Source organism: Enhydra lutris, unplaced genomic scaffold, assembly GCF_002288905.1.
Source record: "Enhydra lutris kenyoni isolate GAN:26980312 unplaced genomic scaffold, ASM228890v2 scaffoldscaffold4, whole genome shotgun sequence".
Lineage (NCBI taxonomy): Eukaryota > Metazoa > Chordata > Mammalia > Carnivora > Mustelidae > Enhydra > Enhydra lutris.
The window spans coordinates 44606580-44625914 of NW_019154088.1; the positions used below are offsets into that span (position 1 = coordinate 44606580).

A 19335-nucleotide genomic window follows, 5' to 3' on the forward strand; every position below is an offset into this window, starting at 1 on the left:
TATTGACTTTTACAGCACTACTACCAGTTGGCAGATCTTTTTTTGAGTGGAGTTAAATATGACTTCATCTACCAAGGAGGACAATATAAGCTTTAATAAAATAAACATATATAACTAAGCTGTATGTAGATCTTTATGTAAACATAATAATAAGAGCAGGTGGGGTGCCTGGGTCACTTGGTCAGTTAAATCATCTGACTTTGGCTGAGGTCATGATCTCAGGGTTTTGGGGATCCAGCCTGAGTCAGGCTCTGCACTTAGCAGGGAGTCAGCTTGTCCCTCTGCCCTTCCCCAGACTCATATACGTGCATGCACGCTCCCTCTCTCTCAAATAAATAAATAAAATCTTTAAAAATAATAAGAGAAGGCGATATCTAGATAAACTTCTTTTACTTGAAATTATATTTTATGATAATTCCTCATGTTATTTCAATGAACAAATTTAAGTTAGATATATCCTATTTATGAAAAGAAACTGAGCTATCTGTATTCAGATGAGAATTACTGAATTTGATAATTTTCATATTTTGTATAGCCCAGATTAATTTTTTAAAAATAATAATGAAACCATTTCAGAGCTATAAAACATAATATAATAAAATTGTCTCTGGTGTTTTGGGGAGAGGTAATTACTACAGAATATTAAATTGGGAAAACAGAAATAGAGCATTTAATCTACATGAATAATTGGGACACCTGCACACAGCCGACAGCTTTGCTTTTGGAGAATGTTAAAGATTGGTTTTCTACAATTTCAGGTCTTATCATTATAGTTTTTATTAATGAAAGATCATGGAAGAAAACTGTTGATAAATGGAAATTTAATTTGATTAAATGCTTGAGAAGTACAATGACCTTGTTATTGGAAATCCACAAATAACATACTTTTAGAAATACACTGAAAGCTAAATTTAATTAACTATTTCTAGAAAATTGTCAATTAATTCTGACTGACTTTCTGATCAATGGCTTGAGATAGATATCTTTTGACAAAAACAATGAACATACTTTTTAAAGTATAGGTTACTTGTTCTGTTCCTTGTTTATATTTTATGCTTTATTCGTGCAGTTATTTTGTATCTTTGTCTTCTGTGATTCAATTGGTCTCTTCTAAGTAATAGAAATTCTTAAAATTCTTGGACATTAATTTGTAAAACAGCCAGTGAAAGTAAAGGAGTCATGCTAAGTCCTTCACAATGCAATATCATTTAAAAAATCATAAACTAGAAACATTCTCCTGGTTAGAACTTGGAAGTATGCCCACCATTACCACAGGAGAAAGTGCTGACTAACAAAGACAGAATTTCCTCTGGTTAAAAATGATTATTTATTTAAGAAAGAATCCCTAGAAAGTCTCCGGCAAGGCAAAAATCACAGGAAATAATAAAGAACATTAGTCAGTTCAATTTGGGAACTGGGGAGTGGATTACATATTTTTTAAAACTTGGCTAAATTTTGTAAGGCACTATAGTACCCTGGTTAAGCCGGTGGCCCTGGAACCATATTGTGTGGGTTTTGAATCTCAGCTTTGCTGCTTAGATAAGGCTTGTCTGGGGGAAGTTACTTAACTAGTCCTTCATTAGTTTTACTTTTCTTAAAAATGGGAATCATAATATTTTTTACCTCATAAATATTTTGGAATGATTGAAAAATGTACACAGTGTGCCTGGTAGCTTGGTACATAGTAAATGTTCCATCAGTATTAACTATTACTATTACCTAAGTGGAACTGATATATTCAACTGTTTACATTTTTTTCTCCTAGAATTTTAGAATTATACATTTTTTTTTGTAATAAGCCTAAAGATCCTTTAGTAATGTTAGGAGTGCTAATATTTGATGTATTTCCAGTAAGTGAGTTCTGAACAAATACATTTGATACCACAATTCAGATTTTTAGAGAGAATTCAGTCATTTGATGTGGATACACTAGAGTTAGTTAAATCAATATTTTTCAGTACAGGGGGTTATGATGTTCCTGGAGGTTACACTATATTACTGCACAGTTAGAGAAGTGTAAATTTATGCCTCACTGAATACATATTGACTTCCTCCATAAAGGTTAAATTTATTTCAATATTGACAATTTTTTTTCTCTTTCTGTATTAGAAATCTGATATAATAGCCAAAAAAATGGGCTGAACTATTTCTAAAATTAAAAAAACAGTTTACAGTGTCACTTAGTAGAGGCTAGGGGTTCAAGATAAGGGCTGATGAAATTAAGGAGAAAATGGGAACAAAATAAGAGGCATAAGTGAGCTTGAGGCAACATGGGATTTGGCGTGAAGAACAAGGTTTGTGGAGTACAACACATATTGTGATGCCTTTTAAAAAACATGTCTGGGGCGCCTGGGTGGCTCAGTGGGTTAAAGCCTCTGCCTTCGGCTCAGGTCACGATCCCAGAGTCCTGGGATCGAGTCCCACATCAGGCTCTCTGCTTGGCGGGGAGCCTGCTTCCCTCTCTCCTCTCTTTCTCTCTCTGCCTGCCTCTCTGCCTACTTGTGATCTCTGTCAAATAAATAAATAAAATCTTAAAAAAAAAAAAAAAAACCATGTCTGTAGATTATTTGACACGCCTCCCTTTGATCCCCTCTGGGAAATAGGACAGCCTTTACCACTCTTAACTATAGGAAATAAACAGAGTTGCTGGAGAGGAGGGGGATGAGGGATGGGGTAATTGAGTGATGGACATTAAGGAGGGCACTGGATATAATGGGCACTGGTTGTTATATGCAACTGATGAATCATTAAATTCTACCCCTGAAAGAAATAATACAATATATGTTAACTAAATTGAATTTAAATTAAAAATTTAGTTAAGAAAACCCCAAAAACAATAGGATAAAGAAGACCGAATTAGGAGATTTCAAATTAATATCATTGTTTTAGCCCTATTTTACAACTATAGGATATACAAAATAAAACCAAAAACCAAAAACCAAAATCTAAACAAACAAACAAAAACCCAAAATACATAAAATGCCTTCAAAGAAACTGATTAAATAATTTTTAAAACAATGTTAGTTGAATAAGGGGCTTATTTTCTGGATATTAGCAAGTATTGACTTTTAAAGCACTACTACCAGTTAGTGCATCTCTTTTTGAGTGGAGTAAATTTGACTTCATCTACCAAGGAGGACAATATAAGCTTTAATAAAATAAACATATATAACTAAGCTGTTTGTACATCTTTATTGTAAACATAAAAATAAGAGTAGGCCGGGCACATGGGTAACTCAGTCAGTCACCTTGAATAGAATGCAGATATGACACTGCATGACCTCAGAGCCCAGGTTAAAAGAATCCAAACAGTTCTTTGGATCTTTGCCCTGGGATCCAGTAGAAGTCTGGCTACCGTGAGCCTGTCATTTGGAGAAACAATGTAAAGAGACTACTGAGAGTCAATGACAGTGACAGAGACAGAGACTGACCTAAAGAATTCAGCTGTTTAAACTTTTTAGTTTAGCAACAGATACCTAAATGAAAAGCCTTGAAGATGATTCTAGCCCTACCTGCTTCCTGAGTGCAATCATATGAGAACCTGAATTTTTTAGCTAAGACTCTGAACCCCCAGATTTGTGAGCAAAACAAATGACAGCTTCAGTTTTGAGCTACTGTTTGGGGGTGGCTTATTACACACCAGTAAATAATCAGAACAATATGACCTTTCATATTGTTACATCACACAGAAGTTTAGTATGATTTAATATGTACATAAAGTCTCCTAATTTAGCTTAATATCATTTAGTACATAACTAGGATATCAGAGAGAGATAGATGTCTGGAAGAAATGCTTATTATAAGCCAGTAAAGTTGTTAAAGAGATCCATTTACTCAACATGTATTTATTGAGCATCTACTATATGTTGAGTAATGTTCTAAGTTCTAGGGATACATCACTGAATGATAATGGATAAATTCTTCATCCCCACAGTTCCCATGCAAGACTCAGACAATAAATAAAGAAATATGTATAAAATAGCTCTAAGTAGCTATGTGATAAGAAGAAACAACAAATCATACAAGGGGGTTAGGGGTGGGTTATTTCAGATGGAGTAGTCAAAGTCATTTCCCAGAAGATGGTATTTGAAAATTAACATTCTAGACCAAAAGAATGGCAAATGTTTAAGTCTTAAGTTGTGGAAAAGAAAAAGAAGAATAATGTGTCTAAAGTATAGTAGATAAAAAAGAGAGGGACATGAAATGATGAGGAGAAATTTGACTTCCATTTTAGGTGAGATGGAAGCCATGGGAAGAGTTTTCATCAGGAGGATAAGATCATTTCAATTACTCTAGCTCCTGTATGAACGTAACTGAGATGGCTACCTGCTGACAAAAATCCATACCCTCTTATTCTTGAGCACACAGTAAGAATATGTTTCCCAACTTTCATGTCATTGGGTGTGACTGTGTGCCAATGATGACCATTAGGATGTGAGTAAAACTAACACTTATCTGACCCATAAAAGATCTCCTATGTGTGCTCATTTAAGCTCCTTCCCACTTCCAGCTGACAGGGATGGATGTAACACTCAGAGAAACCTTAGAACCCACAGACGGAAGATGGCTGAGACACCATCAACCTAGGTGTCTAAATGAGTGCATGGAAAAGACTCTCCATACCCACACACACACTGATCACACACACACACCAATCACACACACAACACCATCACCAGCATTATCATCTAGGAAACACCTGAACTGTTTCATGAGAAAAATCTAAAGTGTTCTTACTTCACATAATTATATGTATGGTTCTGTCTGTTAGCAGCCTAGTCTACCTCATCTCATAAGTGGATAAAAGAGGGTCTTCTAAAAATGGAGCCAGAGCAGAAAGATTAAGGAAAAGACTATTTCAATCAACTACAGGAGATATACTGATAGTTTACACAAAGGTGGTAACAATGAACTTGACAAGACATAACCAGATTCAGAGTACAGTTTGAAGACAGACCCAACGTGGATCAAGATGGCAGAAGGGGAGCCTGTCTATTTCATCTCAGTCCTGCTGAGGAGCTTTTTGTGGGACCAGCTGGAGCTCTGAAATATTTTCTTTGAATCTTTGATCTACCTGGGGAAGCCAAAACCTGTGTGGCAACAGGACAGAGGTGACCACACTGGAATTTGTGCACTCTCACAGAGTTTCCCAGTAAGCATTTCCACTAAACAGATTAGAGTCACAAGGAAGGAGAGGCTTGTTGTGGGCTCTGTTTAGTTGGCTGCTTGGAGGAAAGGGAGAAACCTTCAGCAGAAAGGGGAAAAGACACTGCATGACAGCTTGTACTCAGAGAATGTGGCACTTATAGGGACTCTTGGGAGATGCCATCACTAGGTCTCAATCCTTGATACACATGGATGTACACTCATCTAGATAGAGGAATTTCCCAAGAGTCCAATAAGGTGCCACATAAGAAAGAAAATGTTTCATATAGAGAAGACCTCTCTACTCCACCCCACGCTAGGGTTGTCAGAACCTGGCGATGAGGTCAGGGGTGGAGAGGGTGGTCAGGACAGTGGAGGATTGACAGACCAAGAGAAAGAAGCCAACCATACCACCAACTCTGCTTTCCCACTGTAGGTCTCTAGCCCAGTGTGGACCCAAGCTGGGCAGGAGAGAAACTTTACATTAAATCAGGTGTGGAGTTTTACTACTATGTTGGATCATGTGTCCAAAAACATTGAACTAAATCCATGCTTGTGATTTGAATGTACTGTAAGACTCTCTCTTTCTAATAATGAGCATAAATGTCATGGGCTATGCCTGACTTTTCTTCCTGAAACAGGGAAGATTAAGCCACTGAATAAAATTTAAAGAGACCACAGGAAACTAAAATACAATAATGTCTTGATCATGTTATGAACCATGCTTGTTCAGCACAGTGGATCAATTCATGACAGATGAGAAATGTGGAAATGACATACTGAACAGGAGTTTGGAAAGCACTGAGTCCAGGCCATGCTACTTTTCTCCTGACTTGGGAGAAATACGGCTCAATCACTACAATTTCTTGAAGAATCACAAGACAAGGCATTGTAGCTCTATTTCTAAATATCTAACAAAATATTAAAATATACGAGAGTGCTCTTCAGTTTTGAGCTTGCTTTCTACATGAAGTATTGTCTACATTATTTAAAGTGTTTCCTATTTAAAAATATCAAATGACAAATTCAGAAATGTTTCTAGAGTTTTATTTCTGTCTGCCCCCAATGTTCTGATTTTTTCATCCACGAATATTCTCAAATTGTAATGGGAATTCTATGCACAAAATATCCCTGGACAGAAAACCTGGTCTATGGATTTCGATTTAATTACAGATAAGAATGGGAGGAAAATAAACCTAGGGTTCTATTTTTACTATATCCATAACACCGTTAATCTGAGACACTGTAGAGGTCTACAAATTCAAAAAACTTGAAAATAATTTCTTTGATATAATAAAAAGAGAACCATTTTCTTTAACTGAATTCCTTGGCCTTTGTGGCAGAAATCAGATGCCTCACATTATAGCAGCAGTTTCTCTCCCCACATGCAATCTAGGACCCGTTAACCAAGGCTATTTCTATATTCAGTAACATTTTATACAAAGTCGATTTTATGAATGATGTGAATGGCACTGCTGAGAGGTCTCACTGGTAATATAGTACAGTGATGCAAATGTACACTTCAGCTAAATTAAAGGCATAAAGATAAATTATAAATTGGGGAAATACATTTTTCAATTATATGATTTTTTTTTTAGGTTATTCCTGTCAAAGTTGGAAACTGTCCTTTATAAGAACACAATGAAAACTGCTAGACAGAACGGGAGAGAGCAGATCACTTCCTGAGCATGTATGGGCTGTGGCTTGTTAGTCCCATATGGAGGGCGCCTGAGCAAGACAAGATATTTTAAATATTTAAATATAGATATTCTGCAGGTTGTATAGGATTCAATGCAATTGCAGATAATCTTCTGGTCAAACTACATTTAAAGCATCACTTTTCTCTAGTGAATTCCTATCTTTGATAAAATAATGGAATGAAAGGTTCTCCATTGCATCCATGAGTCTTAAAAATAGTTTGGCAATGCTTTAATCTCAATTTTTGTAGCAAGATTTGGTAGAATTATTTCATGGCTATTTGAGAAAGCGTGTGTTTAGAGGTAAGCAAATTAAAAGCAGAAATAATAAACATGGGTGATTTATACAGTTCTGTTCTTTTTTCTTGAAAATTGGGGTGGCAGAAGAACAGAATCTGGTAACTCATTGAGACAAGGCTTAGAGCAATCCCATTTCACTGATACTGGTATGGAAGTTAGGAAGGTTGAGATACTTCCATTCAGGGACCCTGTCTTTTTATTTATTACTATATATTATCCCTTTGTATTCTTATCTTCCTTACAGAATTGTAAACCCCTTTGAGGGTAGGGATTTAGTCACCGATCTTTGTAGTTACCCCAATGTATCCTTTACAGATTTGCTGAGTTGTTAGACTATGGTGGTTGTCCAGTAGAAATTTATAAAATCAACTGAAATAAAGATCACATTCCATTAGTTTTAAAATCCTTATTTATGTTCACATTCAAATATCTTTAAAATCAGAATGTACCCTGTGTTCAATACCCTTTTATGATTACTATTAGAAGGGCACAGCTGTGGTGATCTGGCTTGGAAGAAAGTCAGAGATAATATTTCTCTAAAACTCTGAATTATAAACATTCTTAATGAGAAAGAAAGACAATGGGTAGAAAACCATAGTCATCAAAGACTGGGATTAAAACAGTTGCATTGGTTCTCAGTGTGAAGTTTTAAGAATAATTTAAATAAGTTATTTTTCTTCATTTTCCTTTTTACATTTACTAATGAGTGGTATATGGTTTAAAAGAAAACCTAAGTATAAACAGATCTGAAAAACTTCTTTCAGCAACATTCTATTTCATAAGAAAACACTGTGGTAGCTTAAGTGGTGTTATGTTTTACTTTGTAGTGATACATAAAATAATGGCACATCCTGCAATTACTAAATATTGTATGGCCCATGATTTTGTAGCAGGTAGCTCATTTTCTAGTGTCTTGATTTGTATCTAACACCCTGCAATATTTTGAATAGAGCATGTTTTTGGTTAAGTAGCATATTTCTAAGAATTTGGATAGTAACAGATAACAAAACCACCATAATTCATGTTCACAAAATCCCAAAAGTTAATCTCAATATAATCAATTATGTTTTGCTTCCATTATAATCGTCCATCATGAGAAACTTTTATTTGCTGTGAGAAGAGCCCTCTTGGGCATATGGATATCTATTTTAAATTTAGAGCCATTGGTGTCCATCTTCCATCCCTAACTCAGGACCATGCCAGCTGAAGTGAGACATGCAGAAACACAGTCTCCTTACACCATAACTTACATCCTCCAAACTGGAGGGATAGCATCTCCTCTACAACTTGCAGCAGCCACACTAGAACAAGAATGTTACCATTGATTTGGTGACCACATTCATGTAAATTCCTCAAATACACTTTGTTTTTCATGATCTCTGACTTTTCCAAGTCTTTTCCTAATCTCAGTCTGTTAAAACTCTACCCAGTCTAAAGAACCTGATGTAAATATCATTAGATATTTCCTAAAACCTCAGCTAGAAGATACTGTAATTTTTTATATGTCTATAGCTTTTGTTTATACCTCTCAAACACTGTATCATAGGGCTATTAATCAAGGTATTTTATTTTCACTGATAGTATAATCCTTGAGTACAAGGTAATGTTTTATAGATTTCTATATAATCCCACAATTTAGAGCTCTGCGTCTAATAGGGATTCAATAAATGTTTATTAAACATCTAATTGATACATTTGCTAAATTCCTAAACTAATACACAATCTGAATAATAAGGTTTAATGCTCTATGCCACATTTGCATTTTAATGATTTTTTTTTTTACTAAGAACATATAAAAACTATTCAATGGAATAGTTTCATAATATCATTAAGAATATGTTACAAAAACTATCCAATGCAAATATAAATTATGGTTATTAAGATTGAGAAATTTTACTATCCATTAGACATCATTCATCAATTATAAACAATTTCCTATGTATTTTATACATACATGCAATATTTGAGGAAATGTTTTTATATCAAACATTATCTGTTTTGTGGTAGCCTGGTTGATCCAGAAATCAATGTGGTAACACTCTCTAGGCCAACTCACCTCTCACAATGATGTTGGTGGACTTTTTTGCAGGGTTTCCCACATTATTATTGGCGATGCAGCTGTAAGTACCAGCATCTTCTGAGGTGATGGCGGGTATGGTCAATGTTCCTCCATTCAAAACAGTCTTTTCAGGCAGAGTCCCAAAGGACCTGACCCAGGTGAGAGTGGGTGCAGGTTCTCCTCCTGTTGTAACACATACTAATGTTATGGCCTCTCCAGGATTTACAACTATAGGGTCATCCACCAAGAGTTTAATTGACGGAGATGCTAAAAGACATAAACAAACAAACAAACAAAAATGCACTATTTAGATCTGTTACAACTGGAATTCCACAGCATGCTTTATATTTATTCAAACAATTAAAAAGACATACTCTTTTCCTTTGCCAAAATCTTATTGTATTAATGAAGTTTAAGCCAGATAAAATGGTTACATATATTAATTACATGGTAAAAACCTGTAGAAGTGTATTAAGAATCTTACACATATAGAGAGGAATTATAATTTGTGTATTCTGAGATTATTGTTCTGAAATCAGGATGACAAGGAGGATTAAAGTTTTTAAACAAAAATCCCTTTCCCTTTCAATGCTGACAATCACCATTTGTTTCTTTCCTTCCAAGTATAAATATTGCAGCTGTTTAGTCCTTGTATTTTCATGGTACGGATTGTCAATTATTTAATTTTTGGATCATTCGAGGTGAAATGATACATTTCTGTACCTGAACATAACGGAGTAAGAGATAAAGGCATAGATCATTCCAGTCTTTTATTAAGCTATGGGCCTAGTTTTTGATCTTGAAAGGAATAACAAAACTATCTAATTCTAATGCAGTCTCCATACTTCATCTCTCACCTCTCCATTCACAAAAGATCTAGACAGTGAGTTCTCATCACCACTGCTTTAAAACAAACAAATGAGAGCTCAAACATAGTCACCAAACTGTGCCTCCTAACCACTCGAATGTTTAGTTTATAATAATCTCCCCAGTAAGAATAGTCATTTGCAATCTTTCAGGTTAAAAAATACAAAGATAAAATATCCATTCAATAAAATGCTGTGTTAGACTTTTCACCAAACACTCAAAATAGAAACAACACAAAAAATATGTATGTTCACAGACAGCACTTTTCTGCTTACATTGCAGTGCTGGTCTCCAACAATGCGTCCCTAAAGAAAACCAGGGGGGTGCTGTATGCTGGTATTTAATCTCACATATTCAGAGATATTTTATGCCAAAGTCAAAACTATATTGTATGAAATCAATCCATATTAGAAACACTTAACATGTTCAATAGTACTATGTGATTTTTTTTTTTTCTATTAACTTCAGCTTAGACTTGGAGAGTGTTTTTCTCAGAATAAAAGGTAAATTCTTGTGTGGCCTGATATTCATCTTCCTTGTTAAAACAAAAAACAAAACAAAAAAGGAGAGCAAGAAAACAATCCCCTGTTATTATCATGGTTCTGTGGGACAGGCACGGTTTGTCTGGATGACATTTTTAAATATAATTTTTGCATGTTGGTCCTTCTAACATGATTTTGAGTAATATGGAAGTTTTCAAAGTATATTAATAGCCCTTGTGAGGTGTTGAGTTTAAATTATAAAGATTTATGACTAAAATTAGAAAATGTACATAGTGAAAAGAATATGCAAAAAGCACTCATTTAGTAGAAAAGAACATTCTCTGAAGAGTTAAGGTTGTTAAGCTGACAAGAGATATTACTATTTAAATATTTTGAAAACAGATATTATATTTATTGATATATTGCCACAAAAAAGTAAAAGATCTCCCTATAGCCTAACTGAACCTTATTTATATTATAAACTTTTACCAATGTATTTAGTTAAAATATAATTCTAAAGATTCCAAATTTTATATCATGTTAACCAAGCTCATTTGTTTTACACCATGTTTTAGTAAAATTAAAAGGCTTAGGGGCCATTAATAGCATATGTTTGGACTATGGAAACATACAATGGTGATATTAACTCATGAAGTATTTGCCCCTGAAATTGACTTGTACAAGATGAATTGTTTTTCTATTAGACAGATAATATTTAAAGGGAAAAGCTCAAGAAAATTCCAAAGCTCAAAAAATAATACATACATAACAAAACCATTGTTCTACCTCTAATGTACTATGCAGAACTATATTCACAGTCATATTTTTAAAAATCCTCTTTTCCAAAATGGAACTGAAAAAGAATATTGTCCAACCTTGTTTTATTGAAGATGGCATTCATTCTTCTGATTATCCCTAATATTAAAATACCCCAGGGGCACCTGGGTGGCTTAGTCACTTAAGTGCCTGACTCTATTTTCATTCAGCTTATGATCTCAGGGTCATGAAATCGAGCCCTACATTGGGCTCTGTGCTGGGTATGGAGACCGCTTGAGATTCTCTCTCTCCCTCTACCCATCCCCCCAACTTGTTCTCTCTAATTCAACATTCTCATAGGGCTTTTCAAAGCTCATGAGCAAAAATTATTATATCTATTTCATCATCTACCTTGCAAATGAATGTTATTTTTTCACAGTGTCCTTAAACTGTCCAACCATCCTGAGTATGCATTATAAGCTTCCTCTTTAGCACTTACATAGGTGTAAAGGAAATGAGAACGAGAAATCTCATTGCATTAAATCATGTAGGTAGCTGAGTGTTCAGTAAATGCCTATAACATGTGTTAGTCAGATTATTCTATCACTGTATCAGTATAAACATGTAAGACTACAGAGGTCATCAGTTTCCTTCTTAGTATGAGAAAAACACAGTGTCCTAAAACATACTGCAAGATCTAGACATCCATACATTCTCCACAGCAACATATACGAGAGAGAGATTACTATTCTAAGTTCTTTGTTAAGTGATAAAGAAATTAAACATGAATGTTGAAAAGGGGACAAGAGTAACACTGAATGGAGAGAAAGTCCTTAAAAGAATACTGAATGTGGAACCTGTCAAAAGAAACCGCAGTAAATTCCACAACATGCTAAGAGGAGAAGACAGGGATTTCCCAATGTCTGCTAGGATATCCTTCCATGTATCAGTGATCAATAGCTGGTTATGTGAAGACAATGTGAGAAGAAGAAAGAAAGAATAAGGAATGAATGGGTGGTGAATGGAGGCAACGTTATCATCAGGATATAGGCACAAACTGAAATGAATAAAAACACAGTATGAGTTGAAGGAAGGGGGTAAAAATACACATGATTAACTTCCCACTTCTGTTCTATGGCCCCACATTTTTTAAACTAAAAAATATAAAGATGACAGACAAACCAAGTCAAACTTCTATGTGGTGAGACATAACTTAAGCTATGCTTACAGACTCAAGGAATAGAAAAAAAGTTTCTCTCAAAAGAACTACTCACTTCACTGAGATGCAGAAACCACCATCTTTTCACGAATTTCTTTGAAATCCATTTTCAATACACATTTCATTGAAATAGAGGTTGCAGTGAACATTTCACATAATAAAAATGAGCATATTTTAGAAGTCAATTTGAAGACCGAAAATAATCTATCCATTTAGTTGGGATACCATTGAAATATGATCATTGTTGATATATTGATCGATTCTCATGAAGTCCAGGAATGACATCATTTTGAGGAATTCTGTTTAAAACAATGCTCCAGGATATGGTAACATTTGAAACAGTATTCATAAATAATCTCTAATTCAGGAGAGAGGCTTTGCTACAGATATTGAAACCAAAATGCATTTTTCATTATGTTAATATTCACACACTAGATATTTCTGGAAATGATTGAGAACACAGAGTAAGTATGCTCCTTCATGGAAATTTACGGAAACGTCTCCTAGAAGAGACTTAGTTGATAATGCCAAACTGGGTTGGCAGAACATTTTTTGTTTTATCATTTTTTTTGTTGTTGCTACTGCTGCTGCTGTTAAGAAGGAATGTTTTTAGGTGTGTTGCTTATTTTCCTTAGCAAAACAAATTTCAACACATTCTTTCATTCAATAAGTATTTATTGACCACCTACTATGTATGTAGTTCCTGTGATAGGCACTTGAGATGTACTGGTGAAAAAAAAACAGTCAAAGAATCCCTGCACTCAGAAGCTCACATCCTAGAAGGAAGAGAACCAGCCCTTTTCCCATGACTCCATTGTCTTAAGTGATTTCATATATTTACATCACCTGCCTATTCTTTGAAGTTATGTGCATTTATGATCCCTGATCAAGATGCTTATACCACATGAGCAAAATGAGTATGGAAATTTGCCAAAAGATATTCATTATAAAATGAAACTTTACAAAATGGAACAAATGTCATTTACATTTGATTCTAATCGTTGAACAAGATAAAATGGAAAAATTAGAAATGAAACTTGTTTTCTTTTTTTAGATTCTTTTTTTAAAATTATTTATTTATTTATTGACAGAGAGAGCGAGAGAGGGAACACAAGCAGGGGGAGTGGGAGAAGGAGAAGCAGGCTTCCCACTGAGCAGAGAACCTGATGAGGGGCTCAATCCTAGTACCCCGGGATCTTGACCTGAGCGGAAGGTAGATGCTTAATGACTGAGCCACCCGGGCACCCCGGAACTTGTGTTCTAAGGTGAGCAAAAGACAATGAAGTCAAAAGCTTCATTTTAGTCAATAAGCTTATGTCAATAGTTGGGATACTAATACTTAATGGCCTGACATGTCTTCATAAACTTTGGGAAACATGATGAAAAAGAACTTTAAAACCACATATATCTCACTCCTTCAGTCAATAAAACCTAACTAACCTTGCCAAAATGTGAAATATTGGGAAATTTGGTCTTACTCAAGTTTATAAGAATGAGAGCACTCATCTGCTGCTGCAGCCAAATCCCAGAAGGTTGTCACTCATGGAGAAAAAATCCAAGCTTAAAAATACTTCCAAGTAAGAAATTTGTTGTCCAAAGAATTTTCCTGTTCTTTATAGAAGATACCAGGTGCTGAAGAGTACTGACAGTTTGAAAAGATGTCCTCTTCACGAGATCATTAGAGCATGAATTCACTATACCTGCTGCCTGGAATTCTCTTCCAGTGCTTATCCACCTGGCAAACCAGTGGTCAAGTACTTTACCATGCTCAAATGTCAGTATCAATTCCTCACTGGATTCCTAGTTTTCTTGTCTAAGCCAGTTGAGTTATTTCCTCTTTGTATGACCATAGTTATTTATAGTAACCATCCCTCGTGCCCCACTATGACAATTAGAGCTATTACCCTTACCCTTTCACTGTGAGATATTTAGGAATAGGATATGAGGGTGAGAAGGGTGATTTTTTTCATGTTTGTATCAACAGCAACCAGAAAAGGATCTCATGAAGAATTAAGTGCTCAATAATGTCTCATTAAAAGAATGTTGAATTTAAAGATTAGAGAACAAGATGCTCAACATCACTGATTATCAGGTAGATGCAAATCAAAACCACAATAAAACATCATATCGCACCTGTCAGGAGGGCCAAAAAAAAAAAAAAAAAAAAAAAAACAGAGAGAGAGAAGGAATAACAAGTGTTTTGGAGGATCTGGAAGAAATGGAGCTCTCACATTACTGTTGGTGGGATCGCAAATTGGTACAGCTCCTATGGAAAACAGTATGGATGTTCCCCAAAAAGCTAAAAATAAAAATACTATATGATCCGATAATCCCCCTATTGGGTATTAACCCACACAAAGCGAAAACACTAATTTGAAAATGTATATGCACCCCTATGTTGACTGCACCATTATTTACAATAGCCAAAGTAACCTAAGTGTCTATCACTAAACAAACAGATAAAGAAGTTGTGATATTAATGGAACATTACACAGCCATAAAAAGGATAAGATTGTACCATTTGGGATAACATAGATGTACCTACAGGGTATTATGTGAAGTAAAATAAGTCAGACTGAGAAAGACAAACACCACATGATTTCACTCCTATGTGGAATTTAAAACCAAAACCAAACCAAATGAATAAACAAACAAAAAGGAGAATCAGACTCAAAATACAGAGGAAAAAAGTGACGTTTTTTCCAAACAAAGGGAGGTGGGTAGAAGTATGGGCAAAATGGGTAAAGGGAAGTGGAAGATACAGGCTTCCAGTTATGGAATGAATAAGTCACAAGAATAAAAGGCACAGAACAAGAAATATAGCCAGTGATACTGTAATAGTGAGGTACGATAACAGATGGTAGCTACATTTGTGGTAACGTATAAATCTGTCAAATCATTATGCTGTACACCTGAAACTATGGTAACATTGTGTGTCAACTATATTCAAATAAAAATTACAATGAAAATGAAGATTAGAAAACTTCCTTTAAGTCCCAATTATTCATTATAAACTTAACAACAACAACAACAAATAACAATAACATGAAAGAATGCAACATACAACTCGGGATTTCATGAGTCATTCATCAAAAAATACTAGTTATAAAGACCTGCCAGTACTTTCATTGTTCAATCCATCTAAACTAACCATACTTTATATTACTAACAAGGTGATGACAAGGAATTGCACTATCAAAATTTAGTATACCACTCACATAAAATGAATATAGCATATTATTTATACTTTTTTTTACTTAACTCTTTGCTCAGCTATGACACATGCACTATTATTAATAAACTATATGATTAAGCCAAATTATACCCCTGAAACTGAAATAAAGGAAGCGTGACATTTGTCATAAGAGGACAGTATATAGATAATCCAATATGGGCCTAAAAAATCAGTCAGGATGTAAGGCTTTTCTGTGAGAGCGATACAGTGAAGCAGCAGAACAGATAAAGACGTCTCCTCCAAGACCATCTGGCGTGGATCTCACAGCTATACTACTGAAGCCTCACCAGAGCAGCAAAGCAAACAAAACAATAATTCTGTTCTGGATACCACAGCTGCTGAGATGGGGGAAGCTAGTATATCTATAACCAGTAATATAACACAGAGGGATTCATGCAAAGAGGCACTCTCTTACTGGTTATTCTCTTGCTGATCTGATAAAGATTAATTCTTTCCTTTTATTACCCAGCCTGAGGACACCATATTATACTGCTCCATTTTGAATCTTTTTATGATTCTATAACTTTATTCTATAGCTATTCTGGCTAAGATGGGCTCATAGCTAATCTTGAAGAATAATGCTGAATAGATTGAACTCTGCCAGACCTCTGTTTGCCCCTCCAAACATCCAGGTGATACTCTTAAATAATTCCTACAGGACTGCCGAGACCAAATTTCTATCTAGATTAGGAAAACACCTGGGCATATAGTCTCCTAACCTTATGATGCATCTTATTCAGGTTATTCAAATAACTAAATTGGCTCCAAGATACAGCAAAGACTAGATGGACAGAATTACAACCTTTAATATGTGCCAGACCCTCTTCAAAAACCTTTATATATATATGACCTATTTAATTGTATGAGGTAGGGGGGCACCTGGGTGGCTCAGTGAGCCTTCAGCTCAGGTCATGATCCCAGGGCCCTGGGATCAAGCCCTGCATCCAGCTCTCTGCTCCGCAAGCAGCCTGTTTCCTCCTCTCTCTTTGCCTGCCTCTCTGCCTACTTGTGATCTCTGGTCTGTCAAATAAATAAATAAAATCTTTAATTGTATGAGGTAGGTACTATTATTATCCATTTTAGTTATTACCAATCTGGGAAATAGTTTAGATAACTTGCCCAAGGTCACACAGGTAGTGAATTGTGGAGCTGGGGTTCTAATTTAGGCAGTCTGGCTTGAGATGAAGATAAATCATTGTAGATAAACTCCAGAGTGAAATGAACAAAGTTGATAATTTCAAAGTTCTAACTGAATTCTTAATGATATTTATGCCAGAAGAAGACTTATAGCATCCTCTCTAACAGAAAGAAGAGGTAATATTAGTATCATCCACTATTACATTATGAAAACAAGGGCTGGGCAAAAACAAATGTGATTTGCTAGTCAGACTACCAGAAGTTGTCTACCATTCAGAATATAAGGCAAAAAGGACTTGTGAACCACCTAACTCATAATTATAAAGCCTGAATTCTGAAGTGTTTTTGGAAAAGGCTCTTGGGCCATTGCTTAGAGTGTGATTACTCCTAACATGTTTATACATAACTAAAATGGAATTAGCAATTTAAATGGAAAACAACAGTGATAGCTGACAATCTACCAGCAAGAAAAGAGAAAGTTTGAAACAAGTGCTTTATTCCATGGCATAGTAAGTATAATCACAAAGATAAACCACGCCTCCATCTATTTCAACTATTTTTCCAAAAATGCGCAAATAGGAAGGTATAATTTTAAAAAGCAAGAAAAGAAGTAATACATCCATATATTTAGATGTTAGTAAGGTGCAGAGAGAGAGAGAAATATTTTTGCTGATGCTTCTAAAGTTTGCTATGAAATACTACTTCATGAAAGACAAATGTGGTCATATTTTGCTGAATACAGTAGTAGAACAAAATTCAGTAAAAAAAAATCAAATCATGCAAATCATACATATATTCATATATAACACACTTAAGCATTAAAACAGTTACTTACTTTGAAGATTTTACTTATTTGTCTGACAGAGAGATCATAAGCAGGTAGAGAGGCAGGCAGAGAGAGAAGGGGAATCAGCCTCCCCCCGAGCAGAGAGCCTGATGCGGGGCTCGATCCCAGGACCCTGAGATCAAGACCTGAGCCGAAGGCAGAGGCTTAACCAACTGAGCCACCCAGGGGCCCCAAGTTAATTACTTTGGATTTCTGAAGTGGTTTTACAAAACAGAATGTCATATCATGATTGCCTGAATTGGGTCACACCCAGATTAGTAGTCTCATGAGTTCCTCAGCTCCTTAGCACACATCTGTTTCCAACCTTACAGCTGGAATTTCTTCTCCAGCCTTCAATGGACATGTGTGCATTTGAAAATATTGGAATTAGGCATCTTATTCTAGTAGGTGAGAGTGTCTTAATGAATTGATACCTGCCCTGGGAAACCCTAGAATTGTGTAGATTTTGTCTTATGAAGGGCTAAGAATGTTTTTAGGAGACGCTGGCTTTCAAGTGCAGATATATTAAGCATTTTTCTTACTATTATGTTTCTGTTGATATTCATTCCCCATAGTTCATTAAATGAAAAAGGAAAAAGGAAGGCTTAACAAGAATCAGAGCATAATCTGTTAAAAATAAGTGTACTGGAGTAGAGAAATTTGATTTCAAGTCTTGTGTGTGATTAGGAACCATTTTATTGGACTGAATTACAAAGCCATACACTGGAGGAAATGACAGTTTTAAACTACAGACCTTGTAGGAGGTGTCACTACGGTATCATTTGACGTACTGTAAATAGTAACTACTGCTTAACACTGTCATTACAGATCTAATTCCAATGAGAGTCAATTCAAGTCTAACCATTAAACTAGCTACACTTCTTATCTTGGGATTTCAGACACTCAGAGAATATTTAAATATATTGCTGCCATGTTCTAGGACAATGCTGCTACACGATAAGGGAGGTATTTATTTTTTGAATAAGATAATACTGTAATGTAGCATGTGTAGAAGAACTAAATAAGCTGCACAAAATGGAATGTTGCTTAAGGAAAGATTAAAAGCCAATAAAACGTTTTTAATACTATTTTAATACGAGAGATAAAACATTGACTGAATCACCTCTGAATTCAATTCCTCTCTATGCATAAGAAATGTACATACGAAATGTCCTGCCAAAATTTTATTTCTCAAAGCTACTAGAAATACAGCTTTTACATTTAGATATTTTCACTTTAGATTTCATTAAATCTGCATTTTTCCCAATCTACATGATTAATAGAAGCTACTGAAATTATCTTTGCAGAGAATACAAATACCATTTGTTTTCAATGTTGAATGATTTTTTGTTTTTCTTCAAGTTCTTAATATTGATATGTATTGATTTGCCTATTTAATTCTTCAGCAACTTGAAAATTAAATCCATATTATATTGACTTTGGATCTGTTTATTTATAATCATATTTTCTAAACCTATATTCATATTTAACATTTTGCCCAGACACATAAAACAATGTTTAACATGCAGAATACTGTATATTCAGTGAATTTTCAGGTTCCTTGAAAAGTAGAACCATATTTCTGTATGGCCCACAGAGTCATAATACTATA

General features: G+C 35.0%; 1 protein-coding gene across 1 annotated transcript in view; it reads right to left on the minus strand.

Moving 5' to 3' along the window:
* LOC111138987 (MAM domain containing glycosylphosphatidylinositol anchor 2) overlaps positions 1-19335 on the minus strand; it is an 853965-nt gene that overhangs the window by 277677 nt on the left and 556953 nt on the right. The window contains exon 6 of the mRNA XM_022491049.1: positions 9199-9468. Within this exon, the coding sequence (XP_022346757.1) occupies positions 9199-9468 (270 nt within the window). The remainder of the gene's footprint in view (positions 1-9198; positions 9469-19335) is intronic.